The sequence below is a fragment of the Pristis pectinata genome, chromosome 13 (genome assembly GCF_009764475.1).
Source record: "Pristis pectinata isolate sPriPec2 chromosome 13, sPriPec2.1.pri, whole genome shotgun sequence".
Lineage (NCBI taxonomy): Eukaryota > Metazoa > Chordata > Chondrichthyes > Rhinopristiformes > Pristidae > Pristis > Pristis pectinata.
Window position 1 is genome coordinate 43543778 of NC_067417.1, and position 22066 is coordinate 43565843.

Consider the following 22066-nt stretch of genomic DNA (forward strand, 5'->3'; position numbering starts at 1 on the left):
TAAAAAGTGACTTCTACGGTGGTCTTTCCCAGAAGCTGGAGACTTAAGTCACTGGGCCTTTGAGTATCTCATTCCATGACCATGTCATTCATTGTCTGGAGCCTCTCTTGCTGAGTGAAATTGTTGTTCAGGGACAGAACAAATCTAATATCTTTGGTCAAAGGGCATAGAGGGCACAGGCCTCTAAAGAGTCTGAGGAATACAGGCAAATTTTCAACAAGTACAAAAGCACAAGGGCAGTAATGGTGAAAGATTTCAATTGCTCTGAATGAGGGGTGAAACATACATTGAAATACATAAAATCCTTAGGGTAATCGATAGGGTGGATGTTGAGGTGTTTCCGCTAATGAGAATGTCTCAAACAAGTGGACATAGTTACAAGATAAGGGGGCAGTCATTTGAAATTGTGGCGCATAGGAATTTCTTCTCGCAGAGGCTGGTGAATCTCTGAAATTCTCTACCTGGAGGCTGTGAAGCCTGGATCACTGAAAGCATTTAAAGAGGAGATAGATATCATTTTGAAAGATCAGGGAACTGAGACAGAAGAGGAGTTGAGGCCTGGGGCAGATCAGCCGTGATCATATTGAATCTTGGGGCAGACTTGAGGGGCCTGGTGATCAACTGCTGCTCCTATTTTCTTGTGTTCTCAAATATTAACTGGGATCCAGTCAGTGTAAAATGTATGGCAGGCACATGATTCCCAAATTACATTCAGGGGGACAATTTTTATCTCATCTGCAGCAAGCCTAATATGAGAGGAGCAGGGAGAGGGCCAATTCTGAAATTAGCTTTAGGGAGGGTGGAAAGAACATCAATAGGAGAGCAATTTTGTGCTAGTGGTCATAATTCAGTTAGCTTTAACATAGTTATGAAAAAGATAAAATAGGAGTAAAGGATCTAAATTAGGTTAAAGCCAATTTTACCAAACTGAGAAGTGATTTAGCAAAAGTGGACTGGAAACAATTACTTGAAGGTAAATCAGTCTCAGAGCAATGGGAAGCTTTTAAGGAGATTCGAAGAGTTCAGGGTAAAGGTGTTCCCTCAAAGAAGATAGAACCCCCGCCCCCCCCCCCCACCCCGCATGACAAAGTGTCCAGAGGATAGGGCAAGGCAAAAGAGGAAAGGTCATGTCAGATGCTAAAAGCTACATACAGCAAAAGACTAGAAGAAAATAGAAAATGTAAGGAATAAAATTAATAGAGAGGGGAGGATAAAGTATTGGCAAGTGAAATCAAAGGTGATCCAAATACATTTTATAAACACACAAAGAGCAAGAGATAAGATTTCTTTATTAGTTACATGTACATCAAAGCACACAGTGAAATGCACTTTTGCGTCGAATATTCTGGGGGCAGCTCGCAGGTGTCGCCACGCTTCTAACCCATTCGTCTTTGGAATGTGGGAAGAAACCATAACACCCAGAGGAAACCCACGCAGTCATGGGGAGAACATACAAACTCCTTACAGACAGTGGCTGGAATTGAACCTGGGTCGCTGGTGCTGTAATAGTGTCACACTAACCGCTAAACTACCATGCCTGCTCCTATAGAGGATGACCAAGGAAAGGATTGGACCCATTAGGCACTAAAAAGGTAACATATTGAAGCAGAGTATCTGGTTATTGCTGAATACTTTGCAGTTGTCTTTACAAAAGGAGATGATACTTCTGCCGTAGCCCAGCAGGAAGTGTGTGAAATATTGGATGGGATAGACATAGTAAAAGAGTAAATTTGAAGGAGTTTAGGACGCTTTACACGTGGATAAATATCAAGGCCCAGGTGAAGTATACCCATGGCTGTTAAAGAAGCAAAGGAGGAAATTGCAGAGACTTTGACGGCAATTTTTCAATCTGCCCTGGCCACAGGAGTGGTGTAAGAGGAGTGGACAACTGTTAATGTGCGATCATTGTTTGAGAGAGGAGGAAGGGATAAACTGAATAATTACAGACCAGGTAGTTTAATTTTTGTTGTGGGCACTTTTTGGATTCAATTCTGAGAAATAGTATGAAACTTTATTTAGAAAGATACGGATAAATCTGGGACATTTATAATGGATTGATAAGGAAAGTCATGTCTAACTAATATGATTCAATTTTTTGAGGAAATAAGGAGGATCAATGTGGGCAGTGCATTTGAATGTAGGCTACGTGAATTTTAGCAAAGCTTTTGACAAGGTCCCACTTGGCAGAGTGATCAAAGAAGTACACTTTCCTGAGCTCCAGAGTGGTAAATCAAATACAAAATTGACAAATTCATTTAATGCATAGATATTTGTAGTAATGCATTTGATAAGATGCAAAAATTCAAGGAATTTTAAGGTAGTTCCTTGATTTTGAAGACAATTTGTTTTCAGTCCAGTGGATCTGAGGTGGCTGATGAAGTCCTTGTGGTTCTGTAGACTCTGCCACAAGTGGGGTAGGAGGTACTTGATGGGATGGGTGGGTGGGTAGTGTGAAAGGTGGTGCTCTCCTTCCACCATTTTCATTGGGCTTCTGTGTGGTGACCCAAGATTCTCAGTGCCATCCCGATGCTTCTCCTCCATTTTGATCACTCACAGGCCAGTGAGTGGATGGGGGTGTTGTGTTTCTTCAGGGAGGCTTTGAGAACATCCTTCAATTGTTTCCTTAGTCTTCTGGCTGTGACAGTTCTTGGAGTAGACTGTTTTTGGAGTCTGGTGACAGTTACGCAAATGACATGGCTTGCATATCAGTGCCAAATGAGTGTAAACAGAGCCTCATGATTGGGGATGTTAGCCTGGAAGAGGATGCTGACATTGGTTTGTTTATCCTGTCAGTAGATTTGGAGGATTTTGTGGAGACAACATTAGTGGCATCTCTCCAGTGCTTTGAGATGCCTGCTGTAGGTTGTCGATGTATCAGAACTATACAAAAAGGCAGGAAACACTGCTGACCAGTAGACTTTGACCAAGGGAATTGAGTAGTGTGGATGAACAAAGGGAATCTGGATTGTATGTGTACAGATCCGTAAAGGTTGTTAAAAAGACATATGGGATGCTTTCCTTTATTGTTTGATGCAGAGAATATTAGAGCAGGGAGGTTTTGCTGGAATTATATCCCACATTAGTTAGACCACAGCTTGAGTACTGCATTCAGTTCCACACACCACATTAAAGGAAAGCTGTGATTGTACTGGAGAGGGTACAAAGGACATTTGCAAGGACGTTACCAGATATGGAGAATTGTGGCTATGAGGAGAGATTGGATAAACTAGGGTTGTTTTCTTTGGAACAGAGGAAAATTAGGAGAAATTTAAATGAGAGGAGCCTTGATAGAGTAAATAAGATGGAGCTAGTTCCTTCAGCAGAAGGGCCAAAAACCAGAGGGCATGGACTTAAATAATTGATGAAAAGGTTAGAGGGAAGATGAGAACAAGAGGGTGGTAGGGGTCTGAAACTCACTGCCTGAGTTTGGGAGAGTGTGGAAGAGGCAGAAACCCTCATCACATTTATGAAGAGCTGTGCCCTGCAGGGCGACGGAGCTTGTGCTGGAAGGTATGGTTCTGCACAGGGGCTTTTTTTTGACTAGCACAGACACAATAGGCTGAATAGCCTCCTTCCAAGTCCTTTGTGATTCCTTGATTCTGTTCCATGGAGTTTATTCAGCAAGCGAGTGATCAGTGTGGTTGCCCTTAACTAAGAAACAAAGGATGACTGTCGATTTTGAAGCCGAGTGTTCTTTACTGTAACGGTTCCACTTTTCACCAGCGTGTCACAGGCAGTTGCTGCACTATTTGGACTAAATAAGTTTGACGGGGAACTGCGAGAATTTTGCAGGATATTTGCTCCTTTGCGTAAACCCGAATTCAGGTTCTTATTTTTAATTTGCAACCGGTTTTCATCGGAAGTAGCAAAACCCATTATTTATCTCACTGCTCCAGAAGCAGGAGGATCATTTAGCTACAGACAGGAAAGAGACCAGCGTGGTGATGTCAGGCAGAACCAGGCAGCTTTTAATCAGGATAATTACAAAAGCAGCTGAGCTGATGTTAAAAGCTCATGGGCGGCGCTCCCTGTCTCCCAGGGCCTTTTTTTGTTTCAATCTCCTGCAACATATTTTACATCCCTCTCCCTCCCCCTCCCTGTGCAGCATGACCACATTTCCTTTAATGTGGTGAACAGACATGTACACCAAACTGAGGCGCACACTCATGTTTCAGTCTGGACCCGAGCAGTCCTGCTGGCTGTCTTCGGGTGTTGCTACTTGCTCAAAGGCACTGTCAAAGCATTAGAATAATCTGCAGTGGGGGGTTTCTTTTGCGTGTGTGGTATCTTGCTGCCTGTAAAAGTAGTTGCTTTAATACTGCAGCCACTTGAGGGTATAAATGTGCAAACTCAGCATGGTTAGAGTAGTAGGGAGAGCCAAATCCTTACAGGAGTGGGGGTAATCACTGCAATTTATCAGGCTCTTTCTTCCTCCCCAGCCCTTGTTATTTAACAATTTGGTGGTGTAACACGTTCTCCCGGGCCCTCCTGCCATTGTTTCATTTCTTGGTGATTCTGCATTTTTCCACATCTAATCTGAGCGCTGGGATTTTGCTGACACTGTTTTATTGTTCTCCTACCACAGTTTCCACCATAAAGGAAAAGGACTTGCCTGCTTCCTCGCTGCTTGAGGTGTGGCCCAAGCCCTGGAAGTGACCCAGGCTTGGGCCCCACTGGGACGGGAAAGCCTGTATCCATGGTAACGGTGTTAGCTTTTTTTCACAATGCTGGCGTGTCTTCCAGCTGCATGGTCAGCTCTTTCACTGCAGCTGAATCTCAGTAGTTATATCAAGCAGGCAGGTCAAGGAGCCTGAGGACTGACAACAGAAGTGATCATTACATTGAACAGACAGGCCTGGACCAGAGCCCAACTGAAAGCCGGCACTGATGCACAATGTACGAATAGGCAAGAGGTTATCTGTCTTGCAAACACTTATCTAATGTTTATAGCTGCAGTTGCCATGTTATCAAACCCATGAAGCTCTGGGTGGCTTATCTATTGTAATCTTGGATTCATGTGCCTTTATGCTTTATAAAGACTTGATTCAGGTCTTCAAAATCTGAGACAAATAGAAAACAAATTTTCCCCTTTGAGACAGTGCAGGTGCTGTCTGTCTTCCTTTGTGTCACTTTTTTTTCTTTGGGTAAAACATGTATCTTGCTTTGGGGGAGGGTGGGGGCAAAGAATGAGATGTTAATGTCTGATTTAAATGACTTAATTGTTCTGGAACTTTGTTCATGCTGTTATTTTCCATATCTCTGCCCTCCTTTCCCACTCACAGGTCAGACCTACAGCTCTTGAGATCTCTGAGAGTGGAAAGGACAGAGCAGCATTCCTGCAAGTCATTTGTTCTGGTGGTTTTCATTTCAAGGGATTTAATTTCCCCAAGAGGTTGCTTTTGATCTGGTAATGCACAGCACATGCGTGGGACACTGTTACAGCTGTCTGTCAGTGGTAGCCTCTGTATGTACAGCTCTGCTTCCCCCTACTGATGGCATTTGATATATATAGACATTTCAATGGATTCAGTGATGTGAGAGATACAGACTCAGTTCGCAACTTGCTGATCTGCTGGGTGCCAACCTGAGTAAGTGAAGACTAGTTGTGAAAGCAGCCAGCTAATCATTGTATGTTCTAGCGTCATAGAATCATGCAGGGCAGAAACAGGCCTTTCAGCCCACCAAGCGGCACGGTAGCGTAGCGGTTAGCACGACGCTATTACAGCGCCAGCGATCGGGGTTCGATTCCCGTCGCTGTCTGTAAGGAGTTTGTACGTTCTCCCGTGTCTGTGTGGGTTTCCTTCGGGTGCTCCGGTTTCCTCTCACATTGCAAAGACGTACGGGTAGGTTAATTTGGGTTTAAAATGGGTGGCGCAGACTCGTTGGGCCAGAAGGGCCTGTTACCACCCTGTAAATAAAATTTAAAAAAATTTAAAGTTGGCACCAACCATCAAGCACCAATTAACATGAATCACATTTATTCCCATCAGTTCACTCCAGATTCCACCACTCACCAACACACCAGGGCAATTAACAGTGGCCAGTTAAACTACCAACTGGTATGCCTTTGGGATGTGCGTGGAAACTGGAGCACCCAGAGGAAACCCGTGCCGCCACAGGGAGAATGTGCAAACTCCACACAGCAGCAGAAGTCAGAATTGAACCTAAGTTGCTGGAGCTGTGAGGCAGCAGCTGCACTAACGGCACCAATGTACCACCCCATGTTGCAGTGCACAGCGGTGCTCTGGTAGTAAGGGGGTGAAATTGTTTTTGATGAATTAGCACCTGATTCTTTCCACTGCTGCTGCCTATAGAATGTTGGCCCAGAGTTTCACAGGAGAGGTATTTACCATCCTCCCTCAGAATGAACAAATGGCTGGTTCCTTGTTTCCCCCCCAACACTCCCAACCCTCGCCACCATTCACCAGGCAGCCCTTATCCTCATCAAGGTGCGGAAACCGGACCCTCAGTGTTAAGAGCTGCTCAAAGTCGCCCATCTAGGAAACCCTAAACGTCCTTCAGAGTTCCCCAGCAGTCCTTCAGTCGCCAGGCTGTAGCCATTCGGGGTTCACGTCAGAGCAAAACAAGGATCAGGAAGGCACAGAAGTCAACAACTCTGAATTATTCCTGTTGAGTATATTTTACACAGATGGAATGGAATCATTCAGTAAACTTAGTTACAGTTTTTTGAGCTATGGGTGGAATGGTAGAACTTCATGTTGCAGAAGGAGGCTATTCAGCCCATCATAGCAGCATCTAGAACGAGGGATCACTATTTAAGACTAAGAGGTTGACCATTTCAGGCTGAGATGAGGTGAAATATTTTCTCAGAGACTTGTGAATCTTTAGAATGCCCTACCCTGAAGGCAGATGGAAGTGGACTCTTTGAATATTTTTAAGGCAGAGGTAGATAGATTCTTAATAAGCAAGGGGGTGAAAGGTTATTCCAGGTATGCAAGAATGTAGAATTGAGTTTGCAATCAGATCCGTCATCATCTTATTGAATAGCAGAGAAGGCATTCTTAAAAAAAGCATGATCACACCTAATCCCACTTCCCTTTCTTTGGTCTGTAACCCTGTGAGTCATGGCATATCAACTGCTCATCAGCTGATCCTTGAGGGTTTCTGCTTCCACCGGCCTTTGAGGCACCAAGTCCCAGACTCACCAACCTCTGGTAGAACTTCTTATCACTCTTCCAATCCTCCTTGCAATTACCTGAAATCTTTTGTCCTGTAGCATTAGAGATACTTGAAATGAAATAATGGTAATGCCTACAAGAGCATCAACTGGAATGTAATAATAATGATTCTGAAAGCATGGGTGCAGTGGGATTGAAAGAGAAGGTTTATCACTTTTAGGTGAGCTGCTGTCTGTGCTGGTGGTTTGTGCTGAACTGGCCCTTCCTCATTCCTATTTTTGCTTCCTCTCTTTCTGCATTTCCTCTAATTGTCTGGTTTCTCAGGATGGCAGCAAGTTATTACACATCAGAGACCCACGTGAACCTGAGCTGCACAATCTCTCCCGAACACTCTAACATTGCATTGGGTGGGCAACCTCTCTGTGGCAGGGCATTTCCACTGGCTGATCTCTCTGTACACTACCCATGCCTGGGTTCCTGACAGGCTCTAAGCCATGCATGAAGCAGGGTGGACTTTGCTGACCAGCAACCACCCCCTCACCTGGCAGCCTTATTAGAATAAAGGTGGCACAATAGATGACCCGTTACTGCTGCCAAGAAACCAGGCACAGACCTACACAATGCATTGGGGGCAGCACAATGGCACAGCTAGTAGGTAGGTGAAAGAATCTGAGAGAGTTCTTGAGAACGTGGGGAGAATAAAAAATGGGATTAATGTAGGGTTAGTGTAAATAGGTGGTTAATGGTTGGTGCAAACTGTGGACCAAAGGGCGTGTTTCCTTGCTGTATCTCTCTTTGACTCCCAGACTTCATTGCCTGTGGCTGTAAACAAGCTGGAGAACAATCACTTTTGATGTAAACCAATGCCAGGGCAGTAATGCAGAGGGCACAAGATACGGTTGGTGCAACCTGTGACATCTTGGACCTTGGGGAAGTCACAGTAAAAGTAAAGCCATCTTTTCCTTCCTGCTTTCTTGGTCCTCGGAAAAAGAAATCAAAGCAGGCAATGCTCAGCAGGTGAGGAAAGAGAAACGGCATTAGAGTGTTAGGTCTGAGTGGAACAGAGAAGTTGAAAAGGGATGTTGATATCTTCTTGGCATGGGGAAAATGATGGATTGCTATCACCTGGTGCAGCCATGGCAAAGCCAATTGCATGATGGATTGCAGTGACCTAGCAGCCACAGGCAGTGTTGCGACATGGAGCAAGTGAAGTTGGAGCAGGTAGTGTCACTGGCTGATGGGAGGGTACACGGGGCATTGTGCATGAGTGAAGAACCACTGTGGATGCAGCTTCTGGCTCAGGTTACCTCCTCTCCCCTCTTCTCCTAACTGCTTCCACCCCCTCTTGCATATTTACTGCAGACCCCTCCATCCTCCAGCCCACTGGGTAGTGCCATCAGAAACATATTCACTTAAAAAGAAATAAGACAAAAATGCCCAGGTAAGAAGATAACTAGCAGTAATCTGTATATAGTGGAAGAGCCCTTTAAAAACATAGCTGAAGTATCCTGCTGACTGTTAATCAAAATTCAGCAACATAATATGATCTTGAAGGATATGAAGGAGGCAAAAAACGATGTCTCCTATTTGTGGATCTTTATCCTAAGAGCAGTGACAGAGGGAATGGTGGAAATGCATGGTGTGGTAATGTTTGAGGAGGACTGGACAGACATCTGAAAGAGAAAAAGAGAAGGGAATAGAGGGGGAATGGATGGTTATGCTGATAGCTTTTGGTGAGGAAAGATGGATGGAGGCTCTAGTGGACCATGGATACCAGTATGGACTGACTGGGCTGAATGGCCTGTTTCTGTGCAGCTTATCCTGTGTAATTCTCTGTAATGTGGATGCTTGCATGTTCCCTTACTTCAGGGCCGAGCAATGCAGAGTAAACAGAGAAACATAAGGAGATACGCAGAGCTGTTAGAACCCCGGTTTATTCAACCCTCTGTCTACACTGAGGGACAACAAGATAATGTCATTGCTTGATTTGACAATCCCAGACATCAACACAGTCAATGACGCATTGAGTGATTTGGAGGTTGGCTTGGAGGCATGATCAGCACAGGGTGGCTCACAAGCTATGAGTGGAGGGGGAGAGTACAGCCCAGGTGTTGGCTCTTCTAGAAAACAAGTTGCGTAAGAATGCTGCCACAGAAACCCAGATGAGGACTTCAGATGGGCAGCCTACAGGAGAAAACTGGCATATAGGCTTCATGAAATGCTCGGTGCATTTTCAAGTTCTGCTTGCAATGTCAGGGAACATAAAGGAGTCCAGTGATAAACTTGCACAGGGCATGAGTCAGAACATGTAAGCCAATGTTTCCTGCATAAAAGTGACAGGACATACCATCAGCACACCTGACGATCCAGCCATTTTATCTAATGTCTCAGCTTCCATTGCAGTAGAAGTAGAAGCCACCCACTCCCTGAGTTCTCTGATAAAGCTCCGACAGCTGCCATTCTAGCTCTGGATACCAATGTTCAGGGATTTGTGGGCTCTCATAGCACTCTAATGGATTTCTTCTAATCTTGGTTCTAAATGGCAGATCTTGAAACCTGAGGCTGTGACCCCTGGTTCTGGACTCTTCAGGTAATAGGAACATTCTCCCCATGTGTAGTCTTGTCAGGAGTTCTATGAAATTCCCTCCCATTCTTCTGAACTTCAGTGAATATTGGGCTAACTCCTCCCTTATGTCACTTATGCCAACCCAGGAATCAGTCCAGTAAAGAGGATACGATGAGTATAATTAAAACTCCTACCCTTCAATGCTGAGGAGCAGAGAAGAAAGAGAAAGCAAAGGAGATAATTTTTTCTTGTGTAAGGGTGGTCTAACATTGGAGTTGCACTGCCCATTTTGCTGCTACTGGAGCCTGCCAGTTAATTGCAGTGTTCATGAGCATTTCCTTTCAACACACAATGTGGCTACCACAACATGAAACTGAGAAGGAAAACTTCCACCAGAACTGTGGAGGACTAATTGGGTGACATGATCGAGGTTGTCACATGTGTATTCTCCTTACTCTTACATTTGTTGAAATACTTCTTATTGCCATCTACTTCAATATTGATATGCTGAGTAAAAGGTTTGGAGGACTTCAAATCCTTGTGGATTTTCAATGCTGTATAATATGAAAGGACAAGGAAGGACTTGTCCCTCAGACCGTGCCAAGAATACCAAGTGTCAAAAATTCTCAAAGTGACCCACAGCAGTTTATTTAAAAACCATGTGAGAGAGTGTTTCATTTCTCATTATTTACAGCAAAATGTTGAATTTGTCCCATGTCCAAAGTTTCTCCAGAAATAGTGAACCGCTACCTAGCAGTAGCTCAATAATAAATCAGAATGCTGGCCCAGTTGTTCAAGGTTACTGCAACTGTTAACAGGATAGGATTGGATCGGGAGTAGTAATCTCTGCTAATGAGATGCACTGAATTTGTTGGATGGTAAAGGGTGGATATTGTCAGCTGTCCTTGCTAAAAGGAACAGTCTCTCACTCACAGGTAACGGATGATAAATGGGGACAGTTTCCATTCAATACCAGTGGAATAAATTAGGAAGATTAACCTTCCATTTCATTGAGATGAAGATAGGTGATAAATATTTATTTCTAATTGCATAAGTCAGGAGGATCCAAGCACTGTGAAAATTATAGAAGAAACAAACACCCATCAGTAATATAACAACAGAGCTCTGACAGCTCCCAGCTCCTTCCCTTTAATTGTAATGCAAGAAATCAGACTGTGTTTCTCTGTCATAGTGAATAAAAATGAGTTCAGTTGCAGATAACTAATCGGAAGCCTGCAAATGAAATCAATGTTATATGAGTGTTTAGTTTGTTGCTGTGTCTAAGTAAAGATAATAATTAAAAAAATTCTTTTTAGTTTGTTGCTGTGTCTAAGTAAAGATAATAATTTAAAAAATGCTTTATTTTTTTTCTGCCACAGTTGTTTTTCAGATTTCTAGCAACTGCACCAGTTAATCTGCGTCTGAATTATAATCAGCTCATTAATCTATTGGCCTGTCAGCAGAAGCTGGATCATTCACATAGGAGATTTGAAGGAGATTTTATTTTATTGTTTTTGGATGTCAGGTTCTAGCTCCATGTCATTGGCCAGGCTCAGACTGAGTAAACAAAAGAATGTTTTTTCAATCTATCAACAAATGTATATGTTTTACCGATACCACATCACTGGCCACATGCCCATTAGAATAAATATATCTGGAATGCTATGAACAATCTTGTCTCTGACCAGGCTCATATGTATGGACTGACATAATGGTGCAGCTCATAGAGCTGCTGCCTCACAGCTTCAGTGACCCAGGTTCAATCCCGACCCCCGGAGCTGTCTGAGTGGAGTTTGGACATTTTTCCTGTGGCTGGGTGGGTTTCCTCCCAGTGTTCCGGTTTCCTTCCACATTACAAAGATGTGCAAGTTAATTAGCCATTGTAAATTCCCCTAGTGTGTGATTGAGTGGTAGAATCTAGAGGCGTTGATGGAAATGTGGGAGAATAAAAGAAAATAGATGGTTGCTTGATGTTCAGCACAGACTCAGTCTGTGGGCTGAAAGGCCTGTTCCCATCCTGTATGATTCTGTGACTACAGTGTCTGCCCAGGAATGCAGTTTGTTCATCATCTTGTTTCATATATCTTGTGGCACTCTACTCCTTGTAATTTTCCCTCTCTCATTCTCCTGTCTCCACACCCCTCTATAAATATGTAGGTCTATGAGCTGCATAACAAAGTTGGTGGCAGTCTTTAAGATTGCTCATTACCCTGGCTTTGGCTGGGTTCATTATCTATCAAAATTCCATGGTTCTAAGTCTAACAGCAAGGCCAGGATTTTTGGTGCTTCACCCACCAACTTTGCAGCAGAATCAGGAAGGGACACATGGCCTGGGGGTTATGCCTTGTGAGACCCTGCCTCTAAACTTTCCATCAGAAGCAGCAGCTATTGCAGAATATTCAAATGATACACACAGATCCTTGTAGAGGAATATTTATGCATTTACCCAGGAGTTACAGGAATCTGTGGGTATCTATACATTGCTGTTTCCACTGTGTCTTTAACCAGCTTCGTTACTGTCTGTCATGCCATTTTTGCAAAACTGAATTCAGTTCCAGTACAACAAACATGGTCAGATATTCCTTAATTACGTTGGATGTATAATTAACATAACATTTTGAATATCACTCAAGATTAGCTGGAAGGCTGCCTGAAAGGATGGTGGAGGCATATTATAACTGTGAACTCCAGGGTGTTAGTAATTTTCCATTAGAATAAGTTACTGTATATACATAACAAGAGAGTATTTGTAGGACTGTGGGAAAGGGCAGGTGGGCAGAATCAATTTGCACAGATGGATCCAGCAAAGACGCAATGGGCCTTAAAATGTGTCCATTTTCTGGGTAACCAGGCTCCGTCTTCTCCAGTGGCATGTTGATGAGTATTTCCTTTCTCTTTCCTCAGTTTCTAGTTTTGTCCTCCTGTCAATCCATTTTGTTGCCATGATTAGTTTCTCTTTCTGTTTCCTGTTTCCTTTCCTCCAATTATCCTTTCCTTCCATTGCTTTCTGTTCCTTGTTTTCTTTCCCCCTTGGTGACTTTACTGTGCAGACATGTCCTTCGTGGCCTTAATCTTTTTCCTTGCAGAGTAGTTGCTTAATCTTCCCATAGATCCCAGAGTGCCTGGGGACAGTAATTAATACGCACAACCTTCATACACATCAGACTGGGACTTTGAGGAATGGACTCTGCTGACTGACCCCTCCAGTCCCACAGGTAAGTGTTGGGTTGGGTGGATTTTGATGTTTGTCGGCCAGACACTGCACTGTAATTTTCTGGGGGTAGAGAAAAAATAAGCTCTAAACCTCTGAATCGCATCTGCAGCTTTGAAATAGTATGTTTATGTATATATTGTCTTGTTTTTAATTGAGTAAAGATCTGAACACACTTAATATGGAAGCCAGTGAGAAATAAATAAGGGTATGTTTTAATATTCTGCAAATTACATGTAATATCAAGGCATTAAATGGTGTTGGGAATTCACAATAGCTTGTTTGTACGTTGAGTGAATGCTGGATATCCCAAAGCCATTAATGGCTACATCTTATAGTCTTAAAGCAGATAATCAGTCTAGATTGAACGCAGCATTTAGTGACCCACTGAACACCGCTTATAATGAAGTTTTTGGAAAGATTATCGTATTCACTTGTTTTACGTGAAAATGATGACGTAGATCAAAATCAAGAATTTGGGCAAAACAGGATTGGTTCATCACAATTACTGTGTGTATTAATTACGTATTTGCTGCAATAGCGTTTCTGTAGATTTTTCTTCTTTTCTATTAGATGTGGGTGTCGCTGCTCAGACTGACATTTAGTGCCCACCCCTAGTTGTTCCTGAACTTAGTGGCTTGTTGGTGACTTCAGAATGCAGTTAAGAGTTGTGTCGCTGAGGGTCTGGAGTCCCATATATGTCAGACCAAGTAAGGAGAGCCGATTTCCTTCCCTGAAGGACATTTATGAGCCAATAACAATCTAGTAATTTCATTTTCACTGTTAATGATACTAATCCTTTATTCCAGATTATTTAAAAATAATAAGCTGAATGGAATTCCCCAGCTACTGTTGGGGTCTGAATTCACATCTCATCGCTTCTCAGTCACTAGTAACATAACCACTTTGTTACTGCACCCCTGTCGTGTTATTTTACTGTGATATTTGTTGCACAATGCTGCTGTGTTATACTCAAGTTTTATGCTGCCCCACTGTGCTTAATTTCATCATTCTGTATTCTGCAATGCTACACAAGACTTGTAACACTCTACTCTGAGCTGTGTCATGGGAAGAGATTACTCGGCGGAAAAAGGAAAGGATTCAAGAATGTCCTCAGAACCTCCTTGAAGAAATACAGCATCCCCACTGACCCCCAGGAATCCTTATTCCATGACCATTCAAAATGGAGAAGGAGCACTGGGAATGATTTTGAGAACCTCAAGGCCATTTTTTGAAAGCACACAGAAGCTTCCCAAAATGGCAGAAGGAGCACAACGTCTCACAAACTGTCTGCCTTCCCACCCCATTGGTCACCACCTGCCCCATCTGTGGAAGAGTCTGGTTCCCACGTGGACCTCATCGGCCAGCTCAGAAGCCATAAAACCAGAGAGGATGGAAGTTGTCCTCAGTCCTAAGAAGAGAGGATTAATTGATCATGTCCTCAGTTATACAGTTGGTAGCTGAATTGCAGTTTTATATGGTCAGTAAGCCCAAAAATCTGTCAACTTTCCAATGTCTTCTTGCTATAAACTAAATGCCAAAATACCAGGCTAGAATCTAAATACACCAGGGCCAGATCTCACCTACTGCCTTCTGCGGGGTGCTTTTCAGGATGGAACTTCTAACTGCCTTACACTTGATTCTCTGCATCAGAGAGGACATGAGTTGGAGAACCTCCAGGCAGCAGGTTGTACGGCCTCATCTTGGACCTGCCACATCACATCTGAGGCACAAGCAGTTTCCATGGCCAGGCCTCATTACCACCCAGCCAGCTAGCAGTACAGTTTGCTAATGAGAATGGTCCATATATTGAGTGGTCCAGCAGAGGAACTCCACTAATAAAGAGGAAGGGCTCGTGAGCTCAGGGTAGCTCAAAATCAGTTCGAGCAAGCTTCCTGCAGCATCGTAGGCTGAGACGCAATGCATCCAATGGGGTCTCACTCAGCGTGATCTTGATTTGCTTTGGATAAGGCAGCCCCTCTTCACCTTTTTGATGCACTTTCCGAGGTGAGCAGGAACAGGTAACCAGTGCAGTGTTGTTATTTTAAACACAGTACTGCCTTGCAGCTGCCTGATACCAAAGAAGACAATACCAGTGTTCCCAAACAGGAAACCATGGATGAACTGGGAGATCCACTCCCTACTGAAGGAGAGGACTGCTGCACACAAATCTGGGGATCCTGATCTGTACAAGAAATCAAGGTGTGACCTTCGGAAAGCTATCAGGGATGCCAAGAGGCAATACCAACTCAAAATAAGAGTCCCTGACCAGCCGTCAGTTATGGCAGGGCTTACATGCCATAACAGGCTACAAGACGAAGTCGGGCTGCATAGCTAACAACAGCACATCCCCTCCTGATGAACTCAACGCATTCTATGTGCGTTTTGAGCAAAAGGGAAGTGGATTCTCACCATCCATCCTGACAGCCACCAACGCAGCTGAACCTGTGATCACAGTGGAGGACGTAAGATCAGTCTTCCGGAGAGTGAACACGAGGAAAGCACCTGGCCCAGATGGTGTCCCGGGCCGCGTGCTCAGATCTTGTGCTGATCAGCTGGCAGAAGTGTTTGTGGACATATTCAACCTCTCCCTGCTTCAATCTCAGGTTCCCTCCTGTTTCAAGAAGACCACTATCATCCCGGTACCAAAGAAAAGCAAGGTAACATGCCTCAATGACTACTGACCAGTGGCTCTGACATCCACCATCACGAAGTGCTTTGAGAGGTTGGTCATGGCACACATCAACTCCAGCCTACCAGACAACCTGGACCCATTGCAATTCGCCTATTGGCGAAACAGGTCTACAGCGGATGCCATCTCCCTGGCCCTACACTCAGCTCTGGAGCATCTGGACAGTAAAGACACATACGTTAGACTATTGTTTACTGACTACAGTTTTGCCTTCAATACAATAATTTCAAGCAAGCTTGTCACCATACTCCGAGATCTAGGACTCAACACCTCCCTCTGTAACTGGATCCTTGACTTTCTAACAAACAGACCGCAGTCAGTGAGGATAGGCAGCAATACCTCCGGCACGATTATTCTCAACACTAGTGCCCCACAAGGCTGCATCCTCAGCCCTCTACTCTACTCCCTATACACTCACGACTGTGTGGCCAGATTCTGCTCTAACTCCATCTACAAGTTTGCAGATGATACCACCGTTGTAGGCCATATCTCAAACGGTGATGAGTCGGAATACAGGAAGGAGATAGAGAGCTTAGTGGAATGGTGTCATGACAACAACCTTTCCCTCAATGTCAACAAAACAAAAGAGCTGGACATTGACTTCAGGAAAGGGGGCAGTGTACATGCACCTGTCTACATCAATGGTGCTGAGGTCAAGAGGTTTGAGAGCTTCAAGTTCCTGGGTGTGAACATCACCAACAGCCTGTCCTGGTCAAATCACGTAGATGCCACGGCCACGAAAGCTCACCAGCGCCTCTACTTCCTCAGGAGGCTAAAGAAATTTGGTTTGTCCCCTTTGACACATACCGGCTTTTACCGATGCACCATAGAAAGCATCCTATCTGGATGTATCACGGCTTGGTATGGCAACTGCTCTGCCCAGGACCACAAGAAACTGCAGAGAGTTGTGGACACAGCCCAGCGCATCACGGACACCAGCCTCCCCTCCTTGGACTCTGTCGTTACCTGTCGTTGTCTTGGTGTAGCAGCCAGCATAATCAAAGACCCCACTCACCTGGGACATTCTCCCTTCTCTCCTCTTCCATCGGGTAGAAGATATAGGTGCCTGAGGACATGTACCACCAGACTTAAGGACAGCTTCTACCCCACTGTGATAAGACTATTGAACAGTTCCCTTATACAATGAGATGGACTATGACCTCACGATCTACCTTGTTGTGACCTTGCACCTTATTGCACTGCACTTTTTCTGTAGCTGTGACACTTTACTCTGTACTGTTACTGTTATTACCTGTACTACATCAATGCACTTTGTACTAACTCAATGTAACTGCACTATGTAATGAATTGACCTGTACGATCAGTTTGTAAGACAAGCTTTTCACTGTACCTCGGTACAAGTGACAATAATAAACCAATACCAATACCAATAATAGGATGAATGAAAATAAGACCACAGGGAAGAAATTTGTCCTCAGTCTCCTGCACCTAACCCATGATAAAGTGTACATGTATATTACACTCTGCTTCCAACATTTGGTTGCATTGTAACCCTCACACATAAAATACAGAAAATGAACTTCTGGAAACAGCCAGCAGTTAGGAGGGCAAGTGATGTATTGGCGTGTATAGAACATAGAACAGTACAGCACAATACAGGCCCTTTGGCCCACAATGTTGTGCCGACCTTTAAACCTTGCCTAAGACTATCTAACCCCTTCCTCCCACATATCCCTCTATTTTATATTCATCCATATGCTTATCTGGCAATCTCTTGAACTTGACCAATGTACCTGCCTCCACCACCACCCCAGGCAGCGCATTCCATACCCCAACTACTCTCTGGGTAAAAAACCTTCCTCTGATATCTCCCTTGAACTTCCCACCCATTACTTTAAAGCCATGTTTGTGAATCCTGTTTGGGCAAAGTTGGCTGGCACACCTCCTATATTACAAGAGTAATTACAGAGGATGAAAGGTGATGTGGAAGTGTCTTTTTCCCTCCACCCTCTAATAATAGCCACTTGCCCATCTGAGTTCAGGAGCAGTCATATCAGAGTTGCTGCTTTACACCACAATTTCCTGTTGCTAGAAGCACTGAAACCCTCTCAGTGTTTTCTGTAATTTTGGGCAGCATACCAGACACTTGTTACCAGTGATAGTGAGAGAGAAGAAAGCATATTCTTTGCTTCTGGCTCACCCCTGCCCTTGACAATCTCATGTAGAAAGCAAAGGAACAGTATCTACTGTAATGTGAGATCATGGACCTGAAACATTACATCTGTTTCTTTCTTCACAGATGCTACCTGACCTGCTGAGTCTCTCCAGCATTTACATTTGTTTTGCACCAGTATCTACCTCTAGTTTAATTGAGTCAGACTGTAGACCAATATGGCTATTTTTTTTTATGAATATGTATGTGCTGAAGTGAAAAACTGGAAATCAATTTTGCGAGAAAATGTTTTGAATTACAGTGAATGTATCTCATCTCCAGAACAGTTTAGCTGATCAGAATATGCTGGTCGTAGTCTTATTAAATAGTGTGGGAGGATGAAAAGACAGCAGAAATCAATGGTAGGTTGATGAACTAAGGGGACTGGAGTACGAGAGTGAAGACGTCCTGCTGTCATTGTGCAGGACTTGGGTGTGTGCATTATATGAGGTCTGCTCTCCATGCCCAAGGAAGAATACATTTGCCTCACTGTCACTGCAGCACGGCTTCACTAGGCTGATTCCTGGGATACGGGGTTTGCCCTCTTTGGAAAGGCTGACTAGGATGATCCTTAATTCATTAGAATTTTGAAGAAAGACTGGAGATCTCACTGAAACATAAAAGATTCTGAGAAAGATTGAAAGGACTGATGCCAAGAATCTGGAGGGTTGAGGTGGGGGGAGGGAGGGGAGGATAAATTCTTTTACTCAGTGAACGTCTGGACAATAACAACTTCCATGCACACACTGTCTATACAATTTGCAAGGTGTCCCAAACAGCTTTCCAGGAGTAACAAACAATCTGCTAGAGGAAGACAGCAGGTCATGCAGCATTTGTGGGGGGAAAGGAACTGTAGACATTTCAAGTCAAAACTCTGCATCAGGTTTCAACCCAAAACGTCGACAATTCCTTTCCCACCAGCAGATGCTGCTCGACCCCCTGAGTTCCTCCAGCAGATTGTTTGTTGCTCCAGATTCCAGCATCTGCAGTTTCTTGTGTCTTTTTTTTTCCAGAAGTGTTACTGACAGACTAAATGCCATCTCAGTGTTATCCCTTCCCATGCTGGCCATATCTTTGCCTTTATGGTCCTTGTTGCTCCCCAGTTCTTTCTTGCTGTCTCTTGACATGTGCCACTTTTTCCTGCGTGAAAGGAACAGGTGTATCAGTGTGATCTATCTGGGTGATATGACTGTCATCGATGAATAGTTGCTGGTGTGTATGAACTATGAGGCATGTGTGAGGCTTATTGCAGTGTAAATATCTGAGGGTGAGGTAATGCATATGAATGGTAGGAGTGATGGAAGTGTAGATCAGAGGATGATGGGGTAGAATGATTTCAAACAATGGATGAGGCTGGTGCTGCAGCTGGTAGAATATACCAGCTGAATTCAACCTCATTGACCTTGTTAATTCATTAAACTTCTTCCCCTACTGCCCTGGCATCAATCTCCACCCTACCTCTTCCCACTAGCACTTGAGCACGGGCTGGGAGAGGCGTTCTCCCTATAGATCTTCCCTCCTTCATTCTCTCTCTGCTATTCAAGGTCTTAACTGAATTATATGAAAACCATGGTGAGCAACAAGAAGGATTTGCTTCTGAAGTGAGTCCCAACACCTACTCTAGCCACAACACACTTTCACTGAATAGGCTGTCTCCGGGTTCCACTTTTACAGATGTTCTTACGTCAATTTTGTCCATAAGTCTGAATTTACACATAAATCACTCGATATGGTAACCATACCTCCACAGTATTGTAATGTTGCATCAAAAATCATAAGACTAGTAAGAAAGAACTGGTAAGAAAGAAGAAAGTGCAAAAAGAGAGGAAACTAGCTCTGAGGCTTGTAGGAATGAACAAATGTACATATGTCAGAGTTTTGAATTTAATAATATTATGGGAGCTCATTCACATATGCAGGTGTCTGTAAGTCAGGCATCTGTAACCCAGGGATGCTTGCGATGCCGGGCCACCTGTTGATGTAGCCAATGAACAGTAGGGGGAGCTCTTACTCCACTCAGCAGCCATTTGAAACGACTTGCTGTATAAACCAAGAGTGGGCTGCAGTCAGAGAATTGGGGCAGGAGTTCACAAGATCGCAAGACAAGGGAGCAGAAGCAGGCCATTCGGCCCATCGACTCTGCTCCAAGGAAAAGGGAAGAAATGAGAAATGGGGCGGAGGAAGAAAAAAAAACTATTCTAATCCCAATTTCCAGCCTTATTCCCATATCCCTTGATACCCCAACTATTTAGATATCCATCTATCTCTTCCTTGAACGCCCCCAGTGATCTGGCCCTGGAGCTGATGGGAATGTGGGGAGAAAAAATAGGATTTGTGTAAATGGTTGCTTGATATTCAGTGCAGATTTAGTGGAGCGAAAGAGCTGTTTCTGTGCTATAGTGCTCTGTAACTATCAATAAAATATCTACACATTTATATTGTCATATTCTAATTTGCTTGCAGGGTGATAATAGCATAACTGCTTCCTGTAATTTTGTGGTTTGTGAATTATCCATTTCCTTGCTCCCAAACAGGATGTTTACCTGGATAGCAAAAGTTGCTCCTCAACCCCCTCAGCCAGTTAGGCATCTGGAGACTAGGCCTGAGGCTAAGGATGTGTCTCCACCTGCAGAGGAACAGGTAAGAGGCAGAGAACCATTGGCTGGCAACATTCCACATCGCATCGCATACCTTCTGTGATCCTTTGGTTCAAGTGTCTTCAACTCTGTTCTCCGATTAGTGTCATCACCCAACTGTGCCGATCCCTGGAGAATTGGCAGAATTGATTGACACCGAATGTGTGACTCGGGAGCGGCTATTCTTTCCAATGTAGGATTCATGCTCTCACCCTGTTTTTATCATTCAGTGACATTCCTTTCCCCTATCTATGTTGTACACAAGGATATCACCAGTCACTTCCTGTGTCACCCACGGCTGCTTCCCCTCCCAACTTCATTTCCTTCCATGTCCACCAAGCAAATCCACTCTCCCAAGTACTTTAAAATCTGAAGCCATTACTTCCTCTCATGCTAGCCGGTCCCCTGGAATAACCTCTCCTCTGCTCCTCCTGCACATCCTCTTCTCTGCTCCCTCATGCCAGGAACATACACTTGTATAACTATTTGAGCCAGACCCCGTAAGCCACTATCAGAACCTGCCCTCAACTGCTGAATCTGCTCTCCATCCCAGGGTCAATCTGGATACAGAGATAACCTTAGACTTATTTTCTCTGCTCACAAGATCACAAGACAAAGGAGCAGAAGTAGGCCATTTGGCCCATCAAGTCTGCTCCATGAGCTAAACTAATACTATTCCTATCTAGCCCCAATTTCTGGCCTTATCCCCATGTCCCTTGATACCTTGACTAATTAGATACCTATCAATCTCCTCCTTAAACACCGCCAATGATTGGGTCTCCACAGCTGTACGTGGCAAAGAATTCCATAATTTTTATTAAAAATTAATAAAAATTCCATAATTTTTACTGACCTGTGTAAGGAATTCATGGACATACCAATTAGGAGCATAAGTAGACTAATCAGCTTGCCCCACCATTCAATAAGATTATGGTTTATCTGAATGTAACCTCAGTTCTGCTTTTCTCCAATCCCAGTCACCCTTCACCCCCTTGCTTATCAAGTATCTACCTCCTCCTTAAAAATATTTGAAGACTTTGTTTCCCTAAAGGAAAATAGTTGCTAAAATTCACAGCCTTCTGAGAGAAGAGACTTCACCCCATTTCTGTCTTAAACAGGCATCCCCTTATTTCTGAACGGTGACCATGAGTTCTGGATTCTCCAACTACAGGAACATCCTCTCCACATCCACCCTATTAAAACCTCTCTGGTTCTGTATAATTCACGGACTTCACTTGTTGAAGTTGCGACCCGCTGTTTATTCTCCTCTGCTTCTTTCGTCCCTACTTTAGCCCCAGTCCATTGGACCTCACTGCAAAAAGATACCCAACAACAGCTCAGAAGCCATATCCTTCTTTTTCTTCCACTCTCATGCCTTCTTGGAGTTCACCATGTTCATGATACCTAGCACAAGCTCCTGATAACTAATTCCTGACCACCCATAGTTACCTGCTCTTACCCCTGAGGAACTGTCCCCCACTTCAGATCTGTTGCCATTACCCATCTCCTCAAAAACAAGCCTTGACCCCCTCCGCTTATGCAACCACTCCCAATCTCATTCAGCACCCCCCACCCAATCATCTATGACCTTCAACTTCCCTCTCCTCTCCAGGTTCTCATGCCCAATGGAGAATCCCATGTGGTAGCTC

The 22066-nt window shown here is 44.0% G+C and overlaps 1 protein-coding gene across 1 annotated transcript in view; it reads left to right on the forward strand.

The window, feature by feature from the left end:
- The first annotated feature begins 19350 nt into the window (after nucleotides 1-19350).
- LOC127577503 (fibrous sheath CABYR-binding protein-like) overlaps nucleotides 19351-22066 on the forward strand; it is a 47266-nt gene continuing 44550 nt past the window's right edge. The window contains exons 1-2 of the mRNA XM_052028735.1: nucleotides 19351-19382; nucleotides 20316-20421. Coding sequence (XP_051884695.1) covers nucleotides 19351-19382; nucleotides 20316-20421 — 138 coding nt within the window. The remainder of the gene's footprint in view (nucleotides 19383-20315; nucleotides 20422-22066) is intronic.